This window comes from Watersipora subatra, chromosome 8 (assembly GCF_963576615.1).
Source record: "Watersipora subatra chromosome 8, tzWatSuba1.1, whole genome shotgun sequence".
Lineage (NCBI taxonomy): Eukaryota > Metazoa > Bryozoa > Gymnolaemata > Cheilostomatida > Watersiporidae > Watersipora > Watersipora subatra.
The window spans coordinates 33,763,398-33,787,998 of record NC_088715.1 but is presented as its reverse complement, the minus strand read 5'-3'; the positions used below and the strand labels follow the sequence as shown (position 1 = coordinate 33,787,998).

General features: G+C 40.8%; 2 protein-coding genes across 2 annotated transcripts; both read right to left on the bottom strand.

Annotated features, from left to right (window-relative positions):
• Nucleotides 1-7,370: 7,370 nt before the first annotated feature.
• On the bottom strand, nt 7,371-8,414 carry LOC137402484 (uncharacterized). The gene has a single exon (XM_068088986.1). It carries the CDS (start codon nt 8,412-8,414, stop codon nt 7,371-7,373), a length of 1,044 nt encoding a protein of 347 aa, XP_067945087.1.
• Nucleotides 8,415-14,352: 5,938 nt separating this feature from the next.
• Nucleotides 14,353-19,902, bottom strand: LOC137402483 (uncharacterized). The gene is made up of 3 exons (XM_068088985.1): nt 19,820-19,902; nt 19,191-19,625; nt 14,353-14,791 (listed from the first exon to the last, which is right to left on the bottom strand). The coding sequence occupies exons 1-3, from the start codon at nt 19,900-19,902 to the stop codon at nt 14,353-14,355; spliced, it is 957 nt and encodes a 318-aa protein (XP_067945086.1).
• Nucleotides 19,903-24,601: the final 4,699 nt, after the last annotated feature.

Here is a 24,601-nt window from a genome sequence, read left to right as displayed (position 1 = left end):
TTTATCAAAGTACCTTTATCACTGAACTTTTATCACTGTATTTTTATCAATGTACCTTTTATCAATGTACTTTTATCAATGTACTTTTATCACTGTATTTTTATTAGTGCACTTTTAACACTGTATTTTGATTAGTGCAATTTTATCACTGTACTATTATCACTGTACTTTTATCACTATACTTTTATCACTGTACTATTATCACTGTACTTTTATCACTGTACTTTTATCGCTATACTTTTACTACTGTACTTTTATCACTGTTTTTTTATCACTGTACTTTTATCAATGTACTTTTATCACTGTAGTTTTATTAGGGCAATTTTATCACTGTATTTTTATTAGTGCACTTTTAGCACTGTATTTTTATTAGTGCATTTTTATCACGATACTTTTATCACTGTACTTTTATCACTATACTTTTATCACTGTACTTTTATCGCTGCACTTTTATCACTGTACTTTTATCACTGTACTTTTATCACTATATTTTTATCACTGTACTATTATCACTGTACTTTTATCACTGAACTTTTATCACTATACTTTTATTACTGTACTTTTATCACTGTGTTTTTATCACTGTTCTTTTATCAATTTACTTTTATCATTGTATTTTTATTAGTGCATTTTTATCACTGTATTTTTATTAGTGCACTTTTATCACTGTATTTTTATTAGTGTATTTTTATCACTGTACTTTTATCACTGTGATTTTATCACTGTAATTTTATCACGGTATTTTTATCACGATACTTTTATCACTGTACTGTTATCACTATACTTTTATCACTGCGATATTATCACTGTACATTCATCATGGTACTTTTATCACTGTACTTTTATCACTGTACTTTTATCACTGCGATATTATCACTGTACATTCATCACGGTACTTTTATCACTGTACTTTCATCACTGTAATTTTATCACTGTACCTTTGTCCCTTTACTTTTATCACTGCATTTTTATCACTGTACTTTTGTCACTGTACTTTCATCACTGTAATTTCATCACTGTACTTTTGTCCCTTTACTTTTATCACTGTACTTTTATCACGGTACTTTTATCACGGTACTTTGATTCCTGTACTTTTATCACTGTACTTTCATCACCGTACTTTTATGACTGTATTTTTATCACTGTACTTTTATCAATGTACTTTTATCACTGTATTTTTATCAGTGGACTTTTATCACTGTATTTTTATAAGTGCACTTTTATCACTGTATTTTTATAAGTGCACTTTTATCACCGTACTTTTATCACTGTGTTTTTATCACTGTACTTTTATCACTGCAATTTTATCACTTTACATTTATCACGGTACTTTTATCACAGTATTTTTATCACTGTACTTTTATCACTGTACTTTTATCGCTGTACTTTTATCACTGTACTTTTATCACTGCATTTTTATCACTGTACTTTTATCACTGCAATTTTATCACTGTACATTCATCACTGTACTTTTATCACTGTACTTTTATTACTATACTTTTATCACTGTACTTTTAGCGCTGCACTTTTATCACTGTACTTTTATCATTGTATTTTTATCACTGTACTTTTATCGCTGTACCTTTATCACTGTTCTTTTATCACTGTATTTCCATCCCTATTTTTATAACCGTACTCTTATCAATGTACTTTTGTTACGGTACTTTTATCACTTTACTTTTCTTACTGTAATTTTATCACTCTATTTTTATTACTCTATTTTTATCCCTGTACTTTTATCACTGCAATTTTATTGCTGTACTTTTATCACTGTACATTCATCACTGTAATTTCATCACCTTACTTTTATCACTGTACCTTTATCACTGTACTTTTATCACTCTACTTTCATCACTGTAATTTTATCACTGTACTTTTATCTCTGTACATTTATCACTGTAATTTTATCACTGTATTTTATCCCTAATTTTATAACTGTACTTTTATCACTGTACTTTCATCACTGTAATTTTATCACTGTACCTTTGTCCCATTACTTTTATCACTGCATTTTTATCACTGTACTTTTGTCACTGTACTTTCATCACTGTAATTTCATCACTGCACTTTTGTCCCTTTACTTTTATCACTGTACTTTTATCACGGTACTTTTATCACGGTACTTTGATTCCTGTACTTTTATCACTGTACTTTCATCACCGTACTTTTATGACTGTATTTTTATCACTGTAATTTTATCAATGTACTTTTATCACTGTATTTTTATCAGTGGACTTTTATCACTGTATTTTTATAAGTGCACTTTTATCACTGTATTTTTATAAGTGCACTTTTATCACCGTACTTTTATCACTGTGTTTTTATCACTGTACTTTTATCACTGCAATTTTATCACTGTACATTCATCACGGTACTTTTATCACAGTATTTTTATCACGATACTTTTATCACTGTACTTTTATCCCTATACTTTTATCACTGTACTTTTATCGCTGTACTTTTATCACTGTACTTTTATCACTGTATTTTTATCACTGTGCTTTTATCACTGCAATTTTATTACTGTACATTCATCACGGTACTTTTATCACTGTTCTTTTGTTCCTGTACTTTTATCACTGTACTGTAAATGATCTGACTCCGGTAGCTGAGTCAGCTTTACGTCCTAACAAGGGAGTCGCAACCTGGGCTACTGGCTGACCTTGTCCGAGGCCTGATTGACCTGCCTGTGGCGGTCAAGTCAGTCCAAGACAAGAATCTAGTAGTCAGGCTTGCTCCGAAACCAAACCCCCGGCCTGCCTCTGGATCTCTATCCCAGGCTAGTCTGGATCCACTAATGGCTGGTCTTAAGACTGGATCTCTAGTGCCATGGCACACCCGATCGAGTCTAGACAAGGCCGTGGATCGCCTCCTAGCCTTCTTAGAGTCACCCTGGCAGTTCCGTCTGTTGGTTGCACTGAGCCTGCTTATACAATCGGTGAGCCAACCAGGCAGGCGTCAATAGAAGCAGTTCGTATGAGTATATAGCAGTTTATTATCGATATCTTTAATACAAGTATGCACAAGTATGAGTGGAATCAAGCACACTCTGCCTGTCTACCGCGCTGGCTTATATAGCCAGCGCCTATCGTTTAACTCCGCCTACTGATCTATTTATATCACAAAGGATATGCCAGATATAACAGGATGGTTATGTAACAAAAAGGCAGTTCAGTGATACAGTTATATAATAAAAAGGCAGTTCAGTAATACAAGGGCAGTTCAGTAATACAGTTATATAATAATAAAAAGGCAGTTCAAGTATGCAATAAGGGAAGTTCGAGAGGTTCGGTTAAATGATAGTGCGGATATATATATGAGTGCAGTAAATAGTACACAGGCATGTCCCGGTCCTCCACACTCTCCCCCCCAATTGTTTGGCCAGGGGTGAACAATTAAGTGTTCTCAGTGGAAACGCCGCGCTTGTGTTCTCAACCTCTGAGCTTCTATACGGCATTCCTCGGCCATCCGGATGTAACGTTGGTATTGGTCCTCTTCTCTTTTTTCTGATCGACCGGAATCGTGGGTAGGTTTATCGAGCAGGCTTGTACTGGTCCTGGTCGTGGTCGAGTATCCAGTCGGTGCCTCTGGCTAGTCTCTAGCGGAGGGCCACCCTGGAGTGGTTTACCTCCGCTCCTGACTTGGAAACTCTGGCCCTCAGAATTTTGCCTGGCCTGTTTTGGCTTGGCTTTGTCCTGGGACGCCCTGGTCCCTACCATTTGCACCATCCTGGTAGTGGTTATCGCCGGTTCTACCGGCCTCGCTCCCTTATAGGCAATGGGTGCGATATTTTTCTTGGCTATGTTATTCCCAGGTAGTTTTACCTGATCGACGTCTTGGTTCCCTGCCGTTATCTCAGTTTCCTCCAAGATCTCATCCAATTCTGTTAACAATTCCTGCAGTTCTGGATCCTCGATGGCATTGGTTTCATCTGAAGTTGGTCTCATATTCGTGATATAGGTTTGTGGAGAGAGCTGGTTATTCGTTAGTGCGCAACGGTTGAAGTGACTGGAGGCTGTCTCAGTTTCATAAGATGGCCGCTTTCCGGTCCTGCCGTGCTCTTGTTCCTGAATTGTTCTGCCGTTCGGAGTCTGCTGTCGAAGGCCTTCATTGCCGGATGGCTCCTCTCCCGCTTGGTTTTCTTCGTCTGCCTCCATCTCTGTCCCCTTTCCCGGGATATTTTGGTCAAGTATGATTGTATCTGGTTGCTCTCCTCCGTGGCGGCTCGCGGCCATCATTTCTTCTAGTTCGGCAACCGACTCTTTTAGAATTGTATATTGAGACATCAGTTCTAGGTTTGTCCTCAGACCTTCCCTCTCTATCAAGGTCTCTAGTTGTTCCACCATAGCTTTGGTAGACTGATACCGTTCCTTGAGTTCGGCCTGTCTTTCTCTGGCTTCCGGTCCTTCTTCTTCAGGGTCGATTTGGTGGCACACAGTCTCGCCGTATCTGATAGGAGGACCCACCATTCGCCGGGGTCTCCCGTCTCGTCTTTCTCCCATGCCATTTTCTGTTCTCCTTGGTTCTGCATTCATTCGCACCTCTTCTTCAGCTGGTGCTGGTGTAGGAACTTCGGGTTGGGGCGGATCCCTTTGTTCGGTGACCCCGGAGTCGGAGGCCTCATCGACTGCGGTATTGTCTGTCTCTCCTTCTGTCAACTCCTGTCCGGGGGGCTCCACCGGGGGTTCGGAACAGGGCCCGAGACTTGGTTCCTCTGGTTCTGCGTTGGATATACCAGTTTGCTCTGTTGCCTCCCTAACCCCTCCGGCGGGATCGTGACTGCCCGAGGCAGACTCTCTTTCTCTGGCCAGGACCTCCAGAAGTCGTCTCCTGAACGTGTTACTGTCCATCTCCGGGGGAGGTTCCATCCTCTCCCGCCGTGTTGGCGGGGGAGGCTCCCTTCCAGTGTACTCTACTGCGGGCAGCATCTCTCCTAGCTCCTCCAGCCGCCTCTCTCTTCGTCCAGTGGCACCTCTCATGTTTGGCCTCCTGGAGGGTTCCTTAGTGGCCGGGGCCCTCCCATCGGCCTCTGGACACGCGTAGTATGGTTTTAATCTCTCTTCGTTTTGTACTGAGATTTGTCCTTGTCTCTCTACTTGGTACGTATGGTTGGGATTACACCTAGTGACTGTATAGGGTCCCACATATTTGGGCTGTAACTTGGGGTTTTCTCCACGTCTACGTCTCTTGTTGACCAGCAGCATCAAGTCACCGGTCCCAAACGATGGGGGCTCTTCGTCGTCCTCCACCCGGATCTTCATTTGGCGGTCTCGGAGAATTTCATACGTTTCCTCCAGCCGGCTGGCCAGTTCCAGTACGTAGGGCTGTACCGCCTGGCCAGTGACTGCAACAGGGTCTGAGAGTTGGTCTGGCAATCGCAGTTCCCTGCCCATCATCATGTAATTCGCGGTTTCTCCCGTGGCGGAGTGGGGAGTGCCCCGGAAAGCCCTCATTATCTGTGGCAGCAACAAGTCCCACTCTGTAGGCCCACGGCGCAGGAGCAAGGCTCTCAAGGAATCTCCCAAACTCCGATTGTTTCTTTCTACAATGCCATTCCCCTGGGGGTGGTATGGTGTAGTCCGTGTTTTGTCTACGTTCCATAGACTACATAATTCTCCCATGAGTTTAGACTCAAATTGAGCCCCTTGGTCGGAGTGTAATTCCTCGGGTAGGCCAAAATAACAGAACACCCTTTCGTCCAGGGTTGTGGCTACTACCGGGGCAGTTGCATCCGGGATCGCTATTGCATCCTGCCATCTGGAGAAATGGTCGCTAATCACTAAGATCCACTTGTTCCCTCGGTTAGTCACTGGCATTGGTCCCACCAGGTCGACCGCTAGCTTCTGCCATGGTCGCCCAGCGTACAATCGGTGTCTGCTCCTAGTTGCGTGATTCCCGCCGGTTTTTGCCACTTGACAGATCTCACACGTCTTGATGAGTCGTCTCACGTCGGCATTCAGTCCCGGCCAATACCAATTGAGTAGTAATCTGTTTACCGTCTTGTGAACCCCCGCGTGGGCAAGCCTGTGCGTGTCCCACATTACCCGGCTCCGGTCCGCCCGAGGACATAGGGTACACCATCTGGGGTGGCCGTCCGTCGTTAGTCTGACCTCCAGGACGCCGTTTGGGGATAACCTCAGAGCCTCCCGTCTCTTGTGTAGGACCCGGAGCTCGTTACTCCCTAGAGTCAGATCCTCCTCTGGTAGCTCTTGATCATTTTTTACTGCCCAGTATATCCTGGCCACAGCCTGTGTCCCTTCCATTTGGCTCTGTACCAGCTGTCGAAAATTTTGGTCTCCTGGTAGTTTAATTGCAGCCACGGTGTCAGACTCTCCTTCCAGCAATGCCTGTTTGCTAGGGCCCCCGTCTCGCTCCTCTATTCGGATACACTGTCGACAGTCGTTTGGGCATACCTGTCGACTCAGGCCGTCGGCATTCCCGTGCTTGACCCCTGATCGGTGTTCCAGTAAGTACGAGAATTCTGACAGAATCTCCAGCCACCGAGCTACTTGAGCCGACGGCTCCCTCCTCCTACACAGCCATCTCAGGGAGGCATGGTCCGTGCGGAGCACGAACTGTTGACCATACAAGTAGGGCCGGAAGTGCTTGACGGCTTTTACTACTGCCAGGAGCTCTCGGCGCGTTACACAGTAATTTTGTTCGGCTGGGCTGAGGGTCTTGCTGTAGTACGCCACTACGGTCTCCCTGCCCCCCTGGTTCTGGGACAGGACGGCCCCCACTCCCACATCACTGGCATCGGTGTCCAGAGTATATTGACTCTTTGGGTTGGGGTACCCCAGCACTGGTGCCGAGATCAGGCCTTGTCGGAGGGTCTCGAATGCCTGCTGCTCTTCTGCTCCCCACCTCCAAGGCTTCCCTTTGCTAGTCAAGATCGTGAGTGGCTTGGCAATAGTGGCGTAATCTCGTAGGTACTGTCGGTAGTACCCCGTGGTCCCCAGGAAGGCCTGCAGTTCCTTTATATTTCGAGGGGTCTGCCATTCGGCCACTGCCTTTACCTTTTCTGGGTCCGTGGACACTCCCTCCGGGCTCACCACATGGCCAAGGTACCTCACTTTCCTCTGGAGGAGCTCGCATTTAGAGGGCTTCAGTTTCAGCTGCGCGGCGGCGAGTCTCTGGAAGACCTCTCCCAAACGGGCCAAATGGGTCTCGAAGTCTGGAGCAATTACGATGATGTCGTCCAAGTATAGCAAGAGGGTTTTCCAATGGAGCCCGTGAAGTACAGACTCCATCAGTCTTTGGAAGGTGGCGGGGGCCGACGTCAATCCGAAGGGCAGTACCTTCCACTTCCACAACCCGCTTCTCGTGGCAAAGGCGGATTTCTCTTGAGCGTCCGGATCTAGCGGTACTTGCTAGTATCCACTGGTCAGATCCAACGTACTAAAAAATCGGCTTCCTGCCAGGGCGTCCAGGCTTTCATCAATCCTAGGGATGGGGTACGCATCCTGTTGGGTGACCGCATTCAGCTGTCGATAATCAATACAAAATCTCCATCCGCCATCCTTCTTCCTCACCATGACGACTGGGGAACTCCATGCCCCATTGGCAGGCTCGATCAAACCCTTTTCCAGTAGTTCCTGTACTTGTTTGTCCGCTTCTGCCTCCTTGAGGGGTCCCAACCGGTGGGGGGGTTGTCTGACCGGCCTGGCACCCTCCATCAGGGGTATGCTGTGGGCGATTCGGTCGGTCCTTCCTACGTCGCCATCATAATTGCTAAACACGTCCTGGTACCTGGTCAGAAGATGGGCCAGGCTCTGCTTCTCTCCTTCGTGCCGGCATCCTGGGAGGGCCTGCTGATATAGCTCAACCAGGTGACCCGGGACGGCTTTCCCCGTCTTTACAGTGGCACACCCCACTCCTGATTCGTCGAGGCTCCCGTGTTCCGGCCCAGACCAGAGATCCGTCTGTATGTCCTCTTCTTCCACAGCCGTGTATGAGCCAATGACGTGTCCGGCGCCCAACTCTATCGGTTGACGTCCGGGGTTCAGGCATCGTATGGTGACATCACCCCCCTCTCCAGGCCTGTTCAGGCTGCATGCCACGGGTAGGTGTGGATCAGAGCCCTCTATCAAGCCCATCGGCACGTAATTTCTGGCGGAGATCTTCCCCGTCACTCTTACCTCTGACAAGGGAGGGATAGTAACTTTTTTCCAGGCGTGAACGTTGGACACCATTATCCTCCCGTATTTGTCGGTGCAAGTAAGTTGCCTATTCCCTAGGGAAATGACGGGTCGGCCGAATTCAATCTGACACTTGTGGGAGATCAGGAAAGGCATACCCAGAATAGCGTCTTCGCTGATCTGGCTTACGAGGAAGTTCTCCTCTATAGCCACGTCCCTGATCCTTCCGGTTAGCCTTATCAGTCCATAAAACTGGAGCTTGCTACCATCTGCCATGAGTCCATACCGGTCATTCTCTTCTAACTGCACCCTCACTCACTCCGGCATTCTGTCGAACACCTTTTTGGAGAGTAGGTTAGTGTTGCAGCCGGTGTCTATGAGGAACAGGAGGTCTTGCCTCTCTACCTTCCCCGGTAGGAAGTAGCTCGACCTATGGGGTTTTTCTAAGGCTCCAACCCTTGGCAACCCTTCCCCCGTTGCGGCGGTATCGAGCATTTCTTTCGATTTTTTCCTCCTCGGACGTCCCCTAGGCCTGTCCGGTGGTGGACTCTTTTCGAGCTGGTCCTCCAGGCTTTCCTCGGGAGTAGCTGGCCTTGTGCTCTCCCCGTACCGGCCTGTCGGACCCGACACCGGACTCGTGGGTTGGCCCAGATTCCCTCCTCGGAGATGGCCGCCTCGGGTCGGCCCCCGTCTCGGGGGTTCGGCTTCATTCCAGCCCTTTTCGTCTCTGGGTCTATGGTACTCCGGTCTCTGGAGATGCTCCACCATTGCTGGGTCCTCGTTCCATCCTGATCCGGTCGATACGGATCTCCTGAACGGATCAGCGCCGGTGGGGCCATCTCTCTCTGACCTAACCTGTCTAGGCTTACGGCGAGGTTCCATCTGGGTCGCAAGCTCCCTCCTTCCTGATCTGTACAGCGTTGGTCTCTCGAGAGCTTCAGTTACCCCTGAATCCGCTCTCTGTCCCGACCCTTGCTGTCCAGATCGCTCGGGGTGCTCGGCCCTAGTGGGACCTCTCTTCCGCCCTGGCCTCTCTGGTTCTCTGGTACGTCCATAAACTCTTCGTTTCTCGTCCAGTCTCTGGATCTGGTGGAGGTACTGCCGCTGCGCCTGTTTGGCCGCCCGCGGTGAGTCCCGGGGGCTCGCCTCGCATCCCTCTTCCTCCTCGTCCAGTTCCCATAGACTTTGGTATGGGTTGTAGACGGGAATCGTTTCTACCGGGGGTCTCTTGACCGGTGCCGCCGTTTTAGTCGGATGCTGCCAACCCTCCGGATCAACTCCAGATTCCCTTCGACTTGTATTGTTACGTTGTCTGTGTTTTTCGTGTCCGGGTGCCCTTGTGCAGCCAGCAGGTAGACCTACTGCTGCGGGCCGTAGGCGTTTCTCTGGTCCTGCCTATAGGGTGTCCTCTGATTTGCCTGCCTCCGCGGACAACTTCTCCTCTGGTGGCCTTCCTGGTTGCACCCCCAGCATCTCGCCATTTCCTTTTTCTTCGTCCCGCTTTCTGTAATAGACTGCGGTCGATGGATATACAATTTTAACTTGGCCACTTCTTTGGCTAGGTCCGTCACCGAGGTCAACAGCAGCTCGAGGGTATTCGGGGTAGTCCTAGCCACCACAATCGGCTCTTCGGGGCCCTGTTCTCCCTCGCCCTGTCCTGTCTCGTCTGGCTGGACTGCCCTGACGTCCGACTTGAAGGGTTGGGCTTGGTGAGACGCCATACTAGGTCGAACCTCTAAGTACTCGTTCCCTGCTCTCACGGCTGCCTCCAACGTAGGAGTAGGCACCGCTAGCAGATGTCGCTGCAAATAAACATTGCCCAGCGTACCACAGAACGTGTCCACGGCCATCTCCTCTTTTAGGCGATCTGACATTGCCCCAAACGCGATGTCGGTCAGCTTCTCTATTTGGGTGGCGTGCTCAAATAGCGTTGCTTGCTGGTCCTTTTTTAAACCCTGCAGTTTGGCTCTGGCTTCTTTGGGTGTCAGTCCAAACCTGGCCCGGAGCTTGTTAAATACGCCGTGTATGGTCTGCCCGTGTCCACAGTCCTTAGCCTGCCCTCGCAGTCTCTCTCGAATGTGTAACAGCGCGGACCCTGGCCCCCAGTCATTTGCAACGGCTACATCGTTGAACTGCCTGATGAAGGCCTCTACATCGCTATTCCCGTCATATTCTGGGGCTCTGAATGTTTCTCTTGGTGCAGGGGGTCCCTGTGTTCCCTGGTTGACGAGCAGTCTTTCCAAGACACCTGTCAGTCGCTCTAGACCTCCTAGTCCCTCCGTTCGAAGAGCTTCCGGTCTTTCCGCGCTGCGAGTCCGTCTGGTCATACTTGCGTCGTCTTTTTAGTCCCTGTTAGTCGTCCTGTTGTGGGTTAAGCAAATCCCACTGCTGCCACCAGTGTAAAGGATCTGACTCCGGTAGCTGAGTCAGCTTTACGTCCTAACAAGGGAGTCGCAACCTGGGCTACTGGCTGACCTTGTCCGAGGCCTGATTGACCTGCCTGTGGCGGTCAAGTCAGTCCAAGACAAGAATCTAGTAGTCAGGCTTGCTCCGAAACCAAACCCCCGGCCTGCCTCTGGATCTCTATCCCAGGCTAGTCTGGATCCACTAATGGCTGGTCTTAAGACTGGATCTCTAGTGCCATGGCACACCCGATCGAGTCTAGACAAGGCCGTGGATCGCCTCCTAGCCTTCTTAGAGTCACCCTGGCAGTTCCGTCTGTTGGTTGCACTGAGCCTGCTTATACAATCGGTGAGCCAACCAGGCAGGCGTCAATAGAAGCAGTTCGTATGAGTATATAGCAGTTTATTATCGATATCTTTAATACAAGTATGCACAAGTATGAGTGGAATCAAGCACACTCTGTCTGTCTACCGCGCTGGCTTATATAGCCAGCGCCTATCGTTTAACTCCGCCTACTGATCTATTTATATCACAAAGGATATGCCAGATATAACAGGATGGTTATGTAACAAAAAGGCAGTTCAGTGATACAGTTATATAATAAAAAGGCAGTTCAGTAATACAAGGGCAGTTCAGTAATACAGTTATATAATAATAAAAAGGCAGTTCAAGTATGCAATAAGGGAAGTTCGAGAGGTTCGGTTAAATGATAGTGCGGATATATATATGAGTGCAGTAAATAGTACACAGGCATGTCCCGGTCCTCCACAGTACTTTCATCACTGTAATTTTATCACTGTACTTTTATCGCTGTACCTTTATCACTGTTCTTTTATCACTGTATTTTCATCCCTATTTTTATAACCGTACTCTTATCAATGTACTTTTGTTACGGTACTTTTATCACTTTACTTTTCTTACTGTAATTTTATCACTTTATTTTTATTACTCTATTTTTATCCCTGTACTTTTATCACTGCAATTTTATTGCTGTACTTTTATCACTGTACATTCATCACTGTAATTTCATCACCTTACTTTTATCACTGTACCTTTATCACTGTACTTTTATCACTCTACTTTCATCACTGTAATTTTATCACTGTACTTTTATCACTGTACCTTTATCACTGTACTTTTATCACTGTACTTTCATCACTGTAGATTTATCACTGTGCTTTTATCACTTTTCTTTTATCACTGTACTTTTATCACTGTATTTTCATCCCTATTTTTATAACTGTACTTTTATCACTGTACTTTTTCCTATGCAATCTCTAGCAACACACCAGAGTGATATTGTAATAGTAAAATACAAAACAAGCAAAGATCTTACATGGATGTTGCTTTCAAGGTCAATTGACAAAAAGTATCCCGAAAGAACTTTGTAGCTAAATGGGCTTAGCCTTACTGCCAACAGCAGTCAATTCATAATTGATGAATACTGCAGTTAAATTTGAGTTGCTTCACATAATTTTTAATTTTATTAACACAAAGTCATTAAAATAAATAAAATTAAATTTTTGCTTTTCCGGCAAATTAAAAGGACACAAAAACTAAAACATAAGTTGTCATGAACTGGAATACTAAAATACAAAACCTATGGTATTAAGGCATTACATATATATCAAGTAGTAAAAAACATAAAGATTTATCATGGTAGTATTGCAAAAGATATAGACCACAACAAACTTTGATATTCTCTTATATTAGCATCTAATGCTTCATACAAACCAGTAAATATATTCCAGTCTCTCAAGCAATATATATTAAATATTTACTAAGAAAAAAATTCATAAAATAAAACTATTTATGACGGTTCAGTAAACGAGCATTTATAAATCGTTTAGTGAATGACTTTTTTCTTTAGGCAGCTAATCTTTACTGTTGATGCTCTTTCAGTGCTTGCAAGTTGTAGTGCATTTTTTTCAATATACTTAAATGACAGCAACAATAAAATGTTAATATATATATAAATAGAGTTTTAGTTAATTGGCTACTAGACTACATTTGAAAAAAACCATCATAAAACCTTGCAAACAATTGTTGTACCTCCTTGGTACAATGCCTGCAGGGAAATGTCTGTAAAATGATGTCTATGAAAGCATGTTTCTAGGGCTTTTGAAAATATTTTATATGTGAAAAGATGTTTGTTAAATGGTATATGTGAGACAATGTCAAAAGATAATGCCTGTGTGATGACATTAAATAAATTAGGAATCACATGAGAAAATAGAAGTTTACTAAGTGACAACCATAGTTATTATATTAAGAGCATGTACGCTCGTCCATCTGTCTGTGCGTAGCCACAGTAATGATGTGACCAGAAAATTATTACACCAGTCTAAAATTGAACTTCTAATCACTGCGGGATACTTAGATTATATGACACTTGTTCAACCACCATACATACTACTAATAGCAACAATTGTGTACTTGCTGACACAATGTGACAATCTATAATGGCGCGCAGTACTGCTAACCATTCTAATGGCAAATAGCTTGACATTACACCAACTACAAAAGATGCTGTAACACAATAGCTGCTTATGTAAGCTAAGACAAAAGCACTATTAATATAGGCAGTTGTGGTTTTGCTTGTACATATATGACCCTTTTGTTTTTTTAGATTTGTCAATGACCGAACAAAGGTATTGATTAGATGTGAAAAAAAAGATGTATTGATCGTTTGGTGCTTTGCTCCTTTAACAAAGTGTGTTGTTAAACAGGTTAATCAAGTGGAATAAATCAATAGAGATGTCTGTCTCATGACTAGCGACTGACTCATTAGGTTTTTTCATTTTCCTTGATGACATACCGGCTATGACACAGGGAAATAATTAATTATTAGAGAGAAAGCAAAGGGAAATAAACATTTGTCAAAGACAGTCTGTTTAATGTGAATTGTTCTGGTGAAGGTTCACTAGTATTACCTCATGAAGTCAAACAATTGTGTGAAATGAGACTCTTGTTGAATAGCTGGATGGTTATAGTATGAAGAATTTAGGGTATGGACATAAATGTCATTTGTTAGTAGAGTCAGTTTTGTGACTGTAGCAAAAAAGTTAAAAAATAGCAAAATGCAGCAATATGTATATATACATGTATATACACATACAGCTTTGGGTTTTTTGGTAAAGCACTTGCCTACGTGTTTATATATAAGTTTAAAAAAATATATATCATGATAGGCAGCATATCTATATAGCTGTCTGTATATGTATACATCTGTATGTTGGCGTATTTATAATTATTAATCTCAAAGTTTGTTGTTTGTCTGCCGTTCGCTTTCTGTCGTTTTCCGTCTGTCATTCTCTGGCTGTCGTATTCTGTTTCTCATTGCCGGCCTGTTGTTCCCTGTCTTTTGTTCCTCTAACGTAGTTGGTTCTTGCGTCCTTCTCCTCCGGTTATTTGCATACACGGTGCCGTAATCTTCTTCCAGCTGCCAGAAACCGGACATCCGATTTTTCGCATCTCTTTTCGCCTTTTTTTTCTTCATCTTTTTTCTTTAGCACCGTTTATTCTCCACTATATTGCTCTCCACTCACTATTATCTTTTACTACTATCTAGTCTGTTACTTCTCTTCGGTTGATTCTATTATCTCTATCTGTTATCTTTACTTGAGCCATGACTATTATTCTCATTCTATTTCTTCTACTAAACATACTCTCGAAGAGTGTGGACATCTTGTCATATGTCTCTGTTTCTCATTTCTGGTTGTTCAACAATACAAACTTTCCACTGCCTGATATGTGACCTTCTCCTCCTTGCATCTATATATATTCTTCTAATTTCTTGTTGTCTCTTTTCCTACCCATTAACCCTTTTTGCTCCTTGCCCATTGTCTCTTTTTCCTTCAATAGCTCTTTCAGCTGTTATCTTATCTTCTCTAGCTTTTACCACATCTCTTTCATAATCTCTTTCAACTGCTGCCATTTCGATTTCAAACCTTCTTCTTATTTCCTCTTCCTTTATTTCTCTATCTTGTCTTGCTCTTTCTATCACCTCCCGCTCTTTTCTTCTCCATATGTTTTCTTCCTCTAATTGTCGACCTTCTCCATCGTCGTTTTTTCTAGCAGCTTCGATGTTCCTTTCCTCTAAACTTCCATCTCTATCCAATCCCTCTCTATTAACTCTTTCTTTATCGTTTCTCCTATCAATTTCTTCTCTATTATCCCTTTCTCTCCTAGGAGGCCAAAACAGACGTTTCCTCAGGTCTATCGCACCCCTTCTCCTTGTAGTTATGAGTCTGGACAGAGTTTCAAACAATACCCTCACCCAATGTTTATTAGGGTGGACCTCATCCTTTTGGTGTTCTTTATTAAAAAAGAACAGGCCATCTGTCCCTTTTCAAACAGGCAAGGGCACACATTAGGCGCGCCTTCCCGCTTATTATAGTAAAGGGTAAAAATGAGTCTATTAACACGATTTATGATCCCATACTGCATAGCTGGAATTCTGGAAGAGGGATAAAAAGAACAGAGGACAAATCCCGGCCGGTTGGATGCTTTTCTCGGTCTGCTCATATCGATAATCTCTATCCCCATCCACGGCGTTATCCTGCCGGCCCATGACAGCGAGAACTTCAGATATGATGATTTTAATTCCAGGAAGACGACACCTGTATAGCAGCTCCTTCAAGGTGGCTCTTCCTAAAGCAAATTTTGCTACCTCCACTGAGGGGCGTGATATAGTAAGCTGCGCTATTCTCAACTATTGTATAGTCATCCATTTCTATTAGTCCTTTGCTATTTTTATTTCTAAACCCTTTCTATTATCCGTGCTGTTGACCTTCTCACTTTCTATTGTCCACTTTTCTTTTACTCTGAGCCCTTTCCATTGAATCCAAATTCAGTTATAGTATTCTAGCTAGCTATCTCTACTCTATCGTGTAGCGTGAAACTTTTTCAAATGATAATCTCAGATGTTTCCTTTTCCTTTTTACTCTTCTTCCGTTCAAATCCATTGAAATGCTATTTGGTTCTGAAGCCTCCTTAATAACTATTGCTTTTCTCTGTTCATCCTCATGATTTGTTTTTACTCATTCTTTGTCCCATTCTTTTACCACGGGCATTCTCTTTGACAACATTGTTTTTCAGTCTTTCTTTTAGGTCTCTATTTCCTCTTTCAATTGTCCTAGATTGGGTACAACTAAGTGCTATCCTGGTAACTCATGCTGAATTCTTCTATTACACATTAGCTCATCTGGCCGACTTACACTTTCCAGTGGAGTAGTTCTTTAGGCTAGCAAAGCCAAATTCTTGTCCTTCTTTTTCCTCCACAGACTGATTATTGTGCCTACCGCTCTCTCTACTAAACCATTACTTTCAGAATATATGGGACTACTAGCTTCTCTTAGTATGTTGTACCTCTTTTAAATTTCCTTCCATTCTGGTAAGTTGTAACATGGTCCATTATCACTACGTACTTTCATTGGAGCTCCCAACCTTACTATTATTTCTGCGGATTTTAATGCCAATTTCTTTCCTGGTTGATTATGCATCTGAACTACCTCTTTCCATTTCGACTAGTAGTCCTTAAAAAATAACTTGGCGCTTTCTTTCAAACTAAAACAAGTCTGTTCCGATCTTTTGCCAAGGCTTCTCTGGTAATGGAGTGTTACTCATCGGCTCATGTGATATCTTTCTATTCTTTATACATGCTTCACATCATTCTCCCATCTTTACTATCTTCTTTCCCATACTTAGCTGCCACACTGAATTTTGACACCTTCGGGACGTCTTGACCTGGCCCTGATGTCCACTATGAAGTTTTTCCATTATTTCCTGTCTCATATTTATAGGTAAGTAAACTCTAGCCTTCCACATAATCATTCCATTCACCACACTGAGCTCATCCTTCTTTTTCTTTACCTTTTTAACTTAACATATTGCAGATTCCCATCCTGTTTCTATTCCTTTCATCACTGTCTGATACGTTTCATCTGTTTCCACATACTTTTTAATTTTCTCTATTAGAGCATCCTCTATTGTTGCTACCATACTACTAGCATGATCTTCCACTCGTTTTATTTTGACTTCTTTTCTTTTTGATGCTGGTCTTGAACACAGGCCGGCTAGAAATATATTATGTCCGGATGTGTGGAAAATATGATATCTGTACCTGATCATCCTCTTCATAAATTTTAAGTTATTAATGGTAAGTCTGACAAATCTTAATTTCACAACATATACATATATATAGAAAGCGCTCTTACTAAGAGAGCAGAGTATTTGTAGCTATGCCAATAAAGAGAATTCTTTTGAATAAGTCGAAGCAAACTATTCATAGTTTTCTTGCATTTTATGCAGCACTTCTTGCACTCTAGATCATGCTTGAATAAACGTTGATAGAATTCGTTACAATATTCCTGTCTTTTAAGCAACATAACCAATATTTAGTCTAAGGCGAAGAAAGTCATACAATTAAATGATTGAAACGTATTGATAATGGTTTAGTAATTGTGCATTTAGAAGTATTTTAGTTAACGCTGTTATTTAACTTTTGGCAGGTAATTTTTACTGTGGATGCTCTTTAAATGCCTGAAAGTTTTAGTGCCTTTTATACCAATATACTTGAATGACAACAACAAAAATGTTAATATATATAAAGGAAATTTCAACTAATTAGCTGATAGACTAGATTTGAGACAACATCATAAAACATTGCCAAAAATTGTTGTACTTCCTTGGGAAAATGTCTGTAAGAATATGTATGTAAAATGATGTCAATGAAACCATGTTTCTCAGGCTTGTAAAAGGATAGTATCTGTGAAAGGATGTTTGTAAAATTATATGTGAGACAATGTCAAGAGAGAGTGACTGTGAAATTATGTTAAGTAGATTAGGGATCAAATGAGAGAGTAGAAGTTTAATTAGTGACAAAAATATTTACTATAATAAGAGCGGTATACGCTCGTCTGTCTGTATGTTCGTAGTCACAGTAATGACCTGACAAGAAAAATATTACACCAGTCTGGAATTGAACTTCTAATCACTGCAGCACACTTAGATTTTAGGACACTTGTTCAACCAGCATACATACTACTACTAATAGCAACAATTATGTACTTGCTGACACAATGTGACAATCTATAATGGCGCGCAGTACTGCTAACCATTCTACTGGGCAAATAATTTGACATTACACCAACTACAAAAGATGCTGTAACGCATTAGCTGCTTATGTAAGCTAAGACAAAAGCACTATTAATATAGACAGTTATGGTTTTGCTTGTACACATATGACCCTTTTGTTTTTTTAGATTTGTCAATGACCGAACAAAGGTATTGAATAGATGTGAAAAAAAAATATATTGATCGTCTGCTGCTTTGCTCCTTTAACAAAGTTTGCTGTTGTACAGGTTAATCAGGTGGAATAAATCAATAAAAAAAGCTGTGTCATGACTAGCAACTGACTCATTGGGTTTTTCATTTTCCTTGATGACATAACGGCTATTACACAGGGAAATAATGAATTATTAGAGAGAAAGCATAAGGAAATGAACATTTGTCAAATACAGTCTGTTTAATGTGAGTTGTTCTGATGAAGGTTCACTAGTATTACCTCATGAAGTCAAACAGACTCTGTCCACAGGTAATCTACATTCTAATCAATCTTTCTAATTTAAATAATTACTTTTTAGATAAAATACTATGACTTTGGTAGTAAAAAGTTTTGCAAAAATAGTATCGATATATGTTCATCTATGTCAAACAAACAGATTTCCTAAAAATCATCAAGCAAGAATGTTCCAAGCTTCTAATGGGCCAAAAAATAAAGAATCTTAGGATTAATTGTGTAAAATGAAACTCTTGTTGAATAGTTGGATGGTTATAGTATGAAGAATTTAGGGTATGGACATAAATGTCATTTGTTAGTAGAGTCAGTTTTGTGACTGTAACAAAAAAGTTAAGAAATAGCAAAATGCAGCAATATGTATATGCAATATACACATTCAGCTTTAGGTTTTTTTTAGTAAAGTACTTGCCTATGTGTTTATTTATACATGTAAAAAATATATATCATGATAGGCAGCATATCTATATATCTGTCTGTATATGTATACATCTGTATGTTGGCGTATTTATAATTATAAATTTCGAAGTTTGTTGTTTGTCTGCCGTTCCCTGTCTGTCATTTTTGTCTGTCGTTCTCTGGCTGTCGTTTCCTGCCTTTCATTGCCTGCCTATTGTTCCCTGTCTTTCATTCCTCTAACATACCTGGTTCTTGCTTCCTTCTCCTTCGGTTATTTGCATTCAAGCTACCATAATCCTTTTCCAGCTGTCATAAACTGGACATCTGGTTTCCCGCGTAACATCTCCCTTTCTCTCTTTCTTTTTTCTTCTTTATTTCTTTTCTTTAGCACTGTTTATTTTTCACTATATTGTCCTCCGCTAACTACTATCTTTCACTTCTATCTAGTCTGTTATTTCATTTTATGTTGATTCTATTATCTCTATCTAGTATCTTTACTTGAGCCACGACTACTATTCTCATTCTATTTCTTCTACTAAACATACTCTCGAAGAGTGTAGACATCCTGTCATATGTCTCTGTTTCCCATCTCGGGTTGTTCAACGATACAAGCTTTCTGCTGTCTGATATCTGTATCTATCCTTCTAATTTCTTGTTGTCTCTTTTCCTACCCATTAACCCTTTTTGCTCCTTGCCCATTGTCTCTTTTTCCTTCAATAGCTCTTTCAGCTGTTATCTTATCTTCTCTAGCTTTTACCACATCTCTTTCATAATCTCTTTCAACTGCTGCCATTTCGATTTCAAACCTTCTTCTTATTTCCTCTTCCTTTATTTCTCTATCTTGTCTTGCTCTTTCTATCACCTCCCACTCTTTTCTTCTCCATATGTTTTCTTCCTCTAATTGTCGACCTTCTCCATCGTTGTTTTTTCTAGCAGCTTCGATGTTCCTTTCCTCTAAACTTCCATCTCTATCCAATCCCTCTCTATTAACTCTTTCTTTATCGTTTCTCCTATCAATTTCTTCTCTATTATCCCTTTCTCTCCTAGGAGGCCAAAACAGACGTTTCCTCAGGTCTATCGCACCCCTTCTCCTTGTAGTTATGAGTCTGGACAGAGTTTTAAACAATACCCTCACCCAATGTTTATTATGGTGGACCTCATCCTTTTGGTGTTCTTTATTAAAAAAGAACACGCCATCCGACCCTTTCCAAAAAGGCAAGGGCACAAATTAGGCGCGCCTTCCCGCTTATTATAGTAAAGGGTAAAAATGAGTCTATTAACACGATTTATGATCTCATACTGCATAGCTGGCACTCTGGAAGAGGGATAAACAGAACAGAAGACAAATCCCGGCCGGTTGGATGCTTTTCTCAGTCTGCTCATATCGAGAATCTCTAACCCTATCCACAGCGTTATCCTGCCGGCCCATGATAGCAAGAACTTCAGATATGATGATTTTAATTCCAGGAATACGACACATGTATAGCAGCTTCTCCAAGGTGGCTCTTCCTAAAGCAAATTTTGCTACGTCCACTGAGGGGCGTGATATAGTAAACTGCGCTATTCCCAACTATTGTATAGTCATCCATTTCTATTAGTCCTTTGCTATTTTTATTTCTAAACCCTTTCTATTATGCGCGCTCTTAATCTTCTCACTTTCTATTGTCCACTTTTCTTTTACTTTGAGCCCTTTCTATTGAATCCAAATTCCGTTATAGTATTCTAGCTAGCTATCTCTACTCTATCGTGTAGCGTGAAGCTTTTTCAAATGATAATCTCAGATGTTTCCTATTCCTTTTTACTCTTCCGTTCAAATCCATTGAAATGCTATTTGGTTCTGAAGCCTCTTTAATAACTATTGCTTTTCTCCGTTCATCCTCATGATTTAATTTCACTCATTCTTTGTCCCATTCTTTCAACACAGACATTCTCTTTGACAACATTGTTTTTCAGTCTCTCTTTTAGGTCTCTATTTCCTCTTTCAATTGTCCTAGATTGGGTACAACTAGGTGCTTTCCTGGTAACTCATGTTGAATTCTTCTATTACACATTAACTCATCTGGCCAACTTACACTTTCCAGTGGAGTAGTTCTTTAGGCTAGCAAAGCCAAATTCTTGTCCTTCTTTTTCCTCCACAGACTGATTATTGTGCCTACCGCTCTCTCTACTATACCATTACTTTCAGAATATATGGGACTACTAGCTTCCCTTAGTATGTTGTACTTCTTTTAAATTTCCTTCCATTCTGGTAAGTTGTAACATGGTTCGTTATCACTACGTACTTTCATCGGGGCTCCCAACCTTACTATTATTTCTGCGAATTTTAATGCCAATTCCTTTCCTGTTTGATTATTCATCTGAACTACCTCTATCCATTTCGACTAGTAGTCCTTAAAAAATAACTTGGCGCTTTCCTTCGAACTAAAACAAGTCTGTTCCGATCTTTTGCCAAGGCTTCTCTGGTAATGGAGTGTTACTCATCGGCTCATGTGATATCTTTCTATTCTTTATACATGCTTCACATCATTCTCCCATCTTTACTATCTTCTTTCCCATACTTAGCTGCCACACTGAATTTTGACACCTTCGGGCCGTCTTGACCTGGCCCTGATGTCCACTATGAAGTTTTTCCATTATTTCCTGTCTCATATTTATAGGTAAGTAAACTCTAGCCTTCCACATAATCATTCCATTCACCACACTGAGCTCATCCTTCTTTTTCTTTACCTTTTTAACTTAACATATTGCAGATTCCCATCCTGTTTCTATTCCTTTCATCACTGTCTGATACGTTTCATCTGTTTCCACATACTTTTAAATTTTCTCTATTAGAGCATCCTCTATTGTTGCTACCATACTACTAGCATGATCTTCCACTCTTTTTATTTTGACTTCTTTTCTTTTTGATGCTGGTCTTGAACACAGGCCGGCTAGAAATATATTATGTCCGGATGTGTGGAAAATATGATATCTGTACCTGATCATCCTCTTCATAAATTTTAAGTTATTAATGGTAAGTCTGACAAATCTTAATTTCACAACATATACATATATATAGAAAGCGCTCTTACTAAGAGACCAGAATAGTTGTAGCTACGCCACTAAAGAGAATTCTTTTGAATAAGTCGAAGCAAACTATTCATAGTTCTTTTGCATTTTATGCAGCACTTCTTGCACTCTAGATCATGCTTGAATAAAGGCTGATAGAATCCGTTACAATATTCCAGTCTCTTAAGCAACATAACAAATATTTACTCTAAGGCAAAAAAGTCATACAATTAAAAGATTGAAACATATTGATAATGGTTTAGTAATTGTGCATTTAGAGGTATTTTAGTTAACGCTGTTATTTAACTTTTGGCAGGTAATTTTTACTGTGGATGCTCTTTTAATGCTTAAAAGTTTTAGTGCCTTTTATACCAATATACTTGAATGACAACAACAAAAATGTTAATATATATAAAGGAAATTTCAACTAATTAGCTGATAGACTAGATTTGAGACAACATCATAAAACATTGCCAAAAATTGTTGTACTTCCTTGGGACAATGTCTGTAAGAAGATTTCTGTAAAATGATGTCAATGAAACCATGTTTCTCAGGCTTGTAAAAGGATAGTATCTGTGAAAGGATGTTTGTAAAATTATATGTGAGACAATGTCAAGAGACAGTGACTGTGAAATTATGTTAAGTAGATTAGGGATCAAATGAGAGAGTAGAAGTTTAATTAGTGACAAAAATATTTACTATAATAAGAGTGGTATACGCTCATCTGTCTGTATGTTCGTAGTCACAGTAATGACCTGACAAGAAAAATATTACACCAGTCTGGAATTGAACTTCTAATCACTGCAGCACACTTAGATTTTAGGACACTTGTTCAACCAGCATACATACTACTACTAATAGCAACAATTATGTACTTGGTGACACAATGTGACAATCTATAATGGCGCGCAGTACTGCTATCCATTCTACTGGGCAAATAATTTGACATTACACCAACTACAAAAGATGCTGTAACGCAATAGCTGCTTATGTAAGCTAAGACAAAAGCACTATTAATATAGGCAGTTATGGTTTTGCTTGTACACATATGACCCTTTTGTTTTTTTAGATTTGTCAATGACCGAACAAAGGTATTGATTAGATGTGAAAAAAATATATTAATCATTTGCTGCTTTGCTCCTTTAACAAAGTTTCCTGTCTCATGACTAGCGACTGACTCATTGGGTTTTTCATTTTTCTTGATGACATAACGGCTATGACACAGGGCAATAATGAATTATTAGAGAGAAAGCATAAGGAAATAAACATTTGTCAAAGACAGTCTGTTTAATGTGAATTGTTCTGATGAAGGTTCACTAGTATTACCTCATGAAGTCAAACAGACTCTGTCCACAGGTAATCTACATTCTAATCAATCTTTCTAATTTAAATAATTACTTTTTAGATAAAATACTATGACTTTGGTAGTAAAAAGTTTTGCAAAAATAATATCAATATATTTTCATGTACGCATACAAACAGCTTCTTTAAAAATCATTAAGCAAAAGTGTTCCAAGCTTCCTATGAGCCAAAAAAGGAAAATATTAGGAACAATCGTTTGAAATGAGACTCTTGTTGAATAGCTGGATTGTTATAATAATAAGATTTTAGGATATAGACATAGATGTAATTTGTTAGTACAGTCAGTTTATTAATTGTAACAAAAAAGTAGAGAAATAGCAAAATATAGCAATATACATGTAAAAACAGTTTTTCCCACATTCTTTGGTGAATAAGTTGCCTATGTGTTTATGGATATAAAACTTATATCATGACAGGCAGCAGATCAATATGCGGCCTATATGCATGCCTATGTTTAAATATACCTATGTCTATATATGCCTATTGTATGTTTATGCTTATGTATATGTACATGTGCATGCCTATGTTTAGGCCGAAGTATATGCCTACATATTTGCCTGCGTATATGCCTATGTACAATCCTACATATATGCCTACCTCTACACCTAAGCATATGCCTATGTCTATGCATACACATACCCCTAAGCATACCACTACTCATACGCCTGCACATACATCTGTGCATACGCTTGCCCATACGCCCGTGCATACGCCCGCGCATACGTTCCCGCATACGCCTGCGCATACGCCCACGCATACGCCCACGCATTTGCCTATGTATACACCTCTGTATATTAACATATCACTCTCAAATTTTTTCGTTTGTTTGTCATTTCCTGCTTGTCCAGCTATAGCTTTAAAAATCTAGGCATGAACAATGCTCCTATGGCTGGATTGAACTAACAAAGATTGCAACCGCAAGTTTTTAAACAAATCATCAAACCACAAGTCTCTGAAGGTTTTTATGATCCTATCACTCTGACTATTTACTGCATACCTTTTTCTGATTGCTCATGATAAAATGTTGTATTAGTTTATGCATTGTACTCACGGGTTTAGATGTTCTTGTTATAAATTTTTTTTACCTCAATCCATGAAACACAATGCTATTTTGTTCTCACCATGCTGGAGCAAATTAGTTTTCTGCTCTATAATATCAACAAAAGTTTCTCTCAAATTTAAACTTTGGCAGTTGTCGTATTGATTACAATGAAATAAACAAAATGTCTATATGCTACATATTTGCCAAAATACCTTTTATGACGCCAGAACTAGATATACGTTACTGGCTATCTCAGCTTAGAATTATTTGTTGTAGTAAAAATGGCAGAGCAAACAGATAGGTAATAAAATTTTAGCTAAAAGTTTCAAGTTTATTAAAATATACGGTAAAACTGCTTTCAAGTATTTGTTGAGTAAGCTAAATTAATTTGAGTTAAATTCAGAGTTTACGTTACATTTCTGTCTTGAATGTAAGATTTTCCCATAGTAGGTACTGCATAGAATACATTGCAATGTTACAAGTTTTTGCCGATCATAGCTAATAAATACACTAGAGTTTTAGTAAGTGAACTATATAGTTACTAAGCTTAATATATATTGTTTTGTTACTCCATATTAATGATGATGATTTTGATGATATTAATCAGGAAGTGTTTGCAATAGGTAAATA

Excerpts from the sequence above, each read along its gene's own strand:
- LOC137402484 (XM_068088986.1), bottom strand. The coding sequence starts at position 8,414 with ATGGCAGATGGTAGCAAGCTCCAGTTTTATGGACTGATAAGGCTAACC.
- LOC137402483 (XM_068088985.1), bottom strand. The coding sequence starts at position 19,902 with ATGAGCAGACTGAGAAAAGCATCCAACCGGCCGGGATTTGTCTTCTGT. Across the intron at positions 19,626-19,819 it reads TCCAGAGTGCCAGCTATGCA|ACTCATAACTACAAGGAGAA; the intron begins GTATGAGATCAT and ends AACTCTGTCCAG. Across the intron at positions 14,792-19,190 it reads GGAGCAAAAAGGGTTAATGG|ACTCATAACTACAAGGAGAA; the intron begins GTAGGAAAAGAG and ends AACTCTGTCCAG.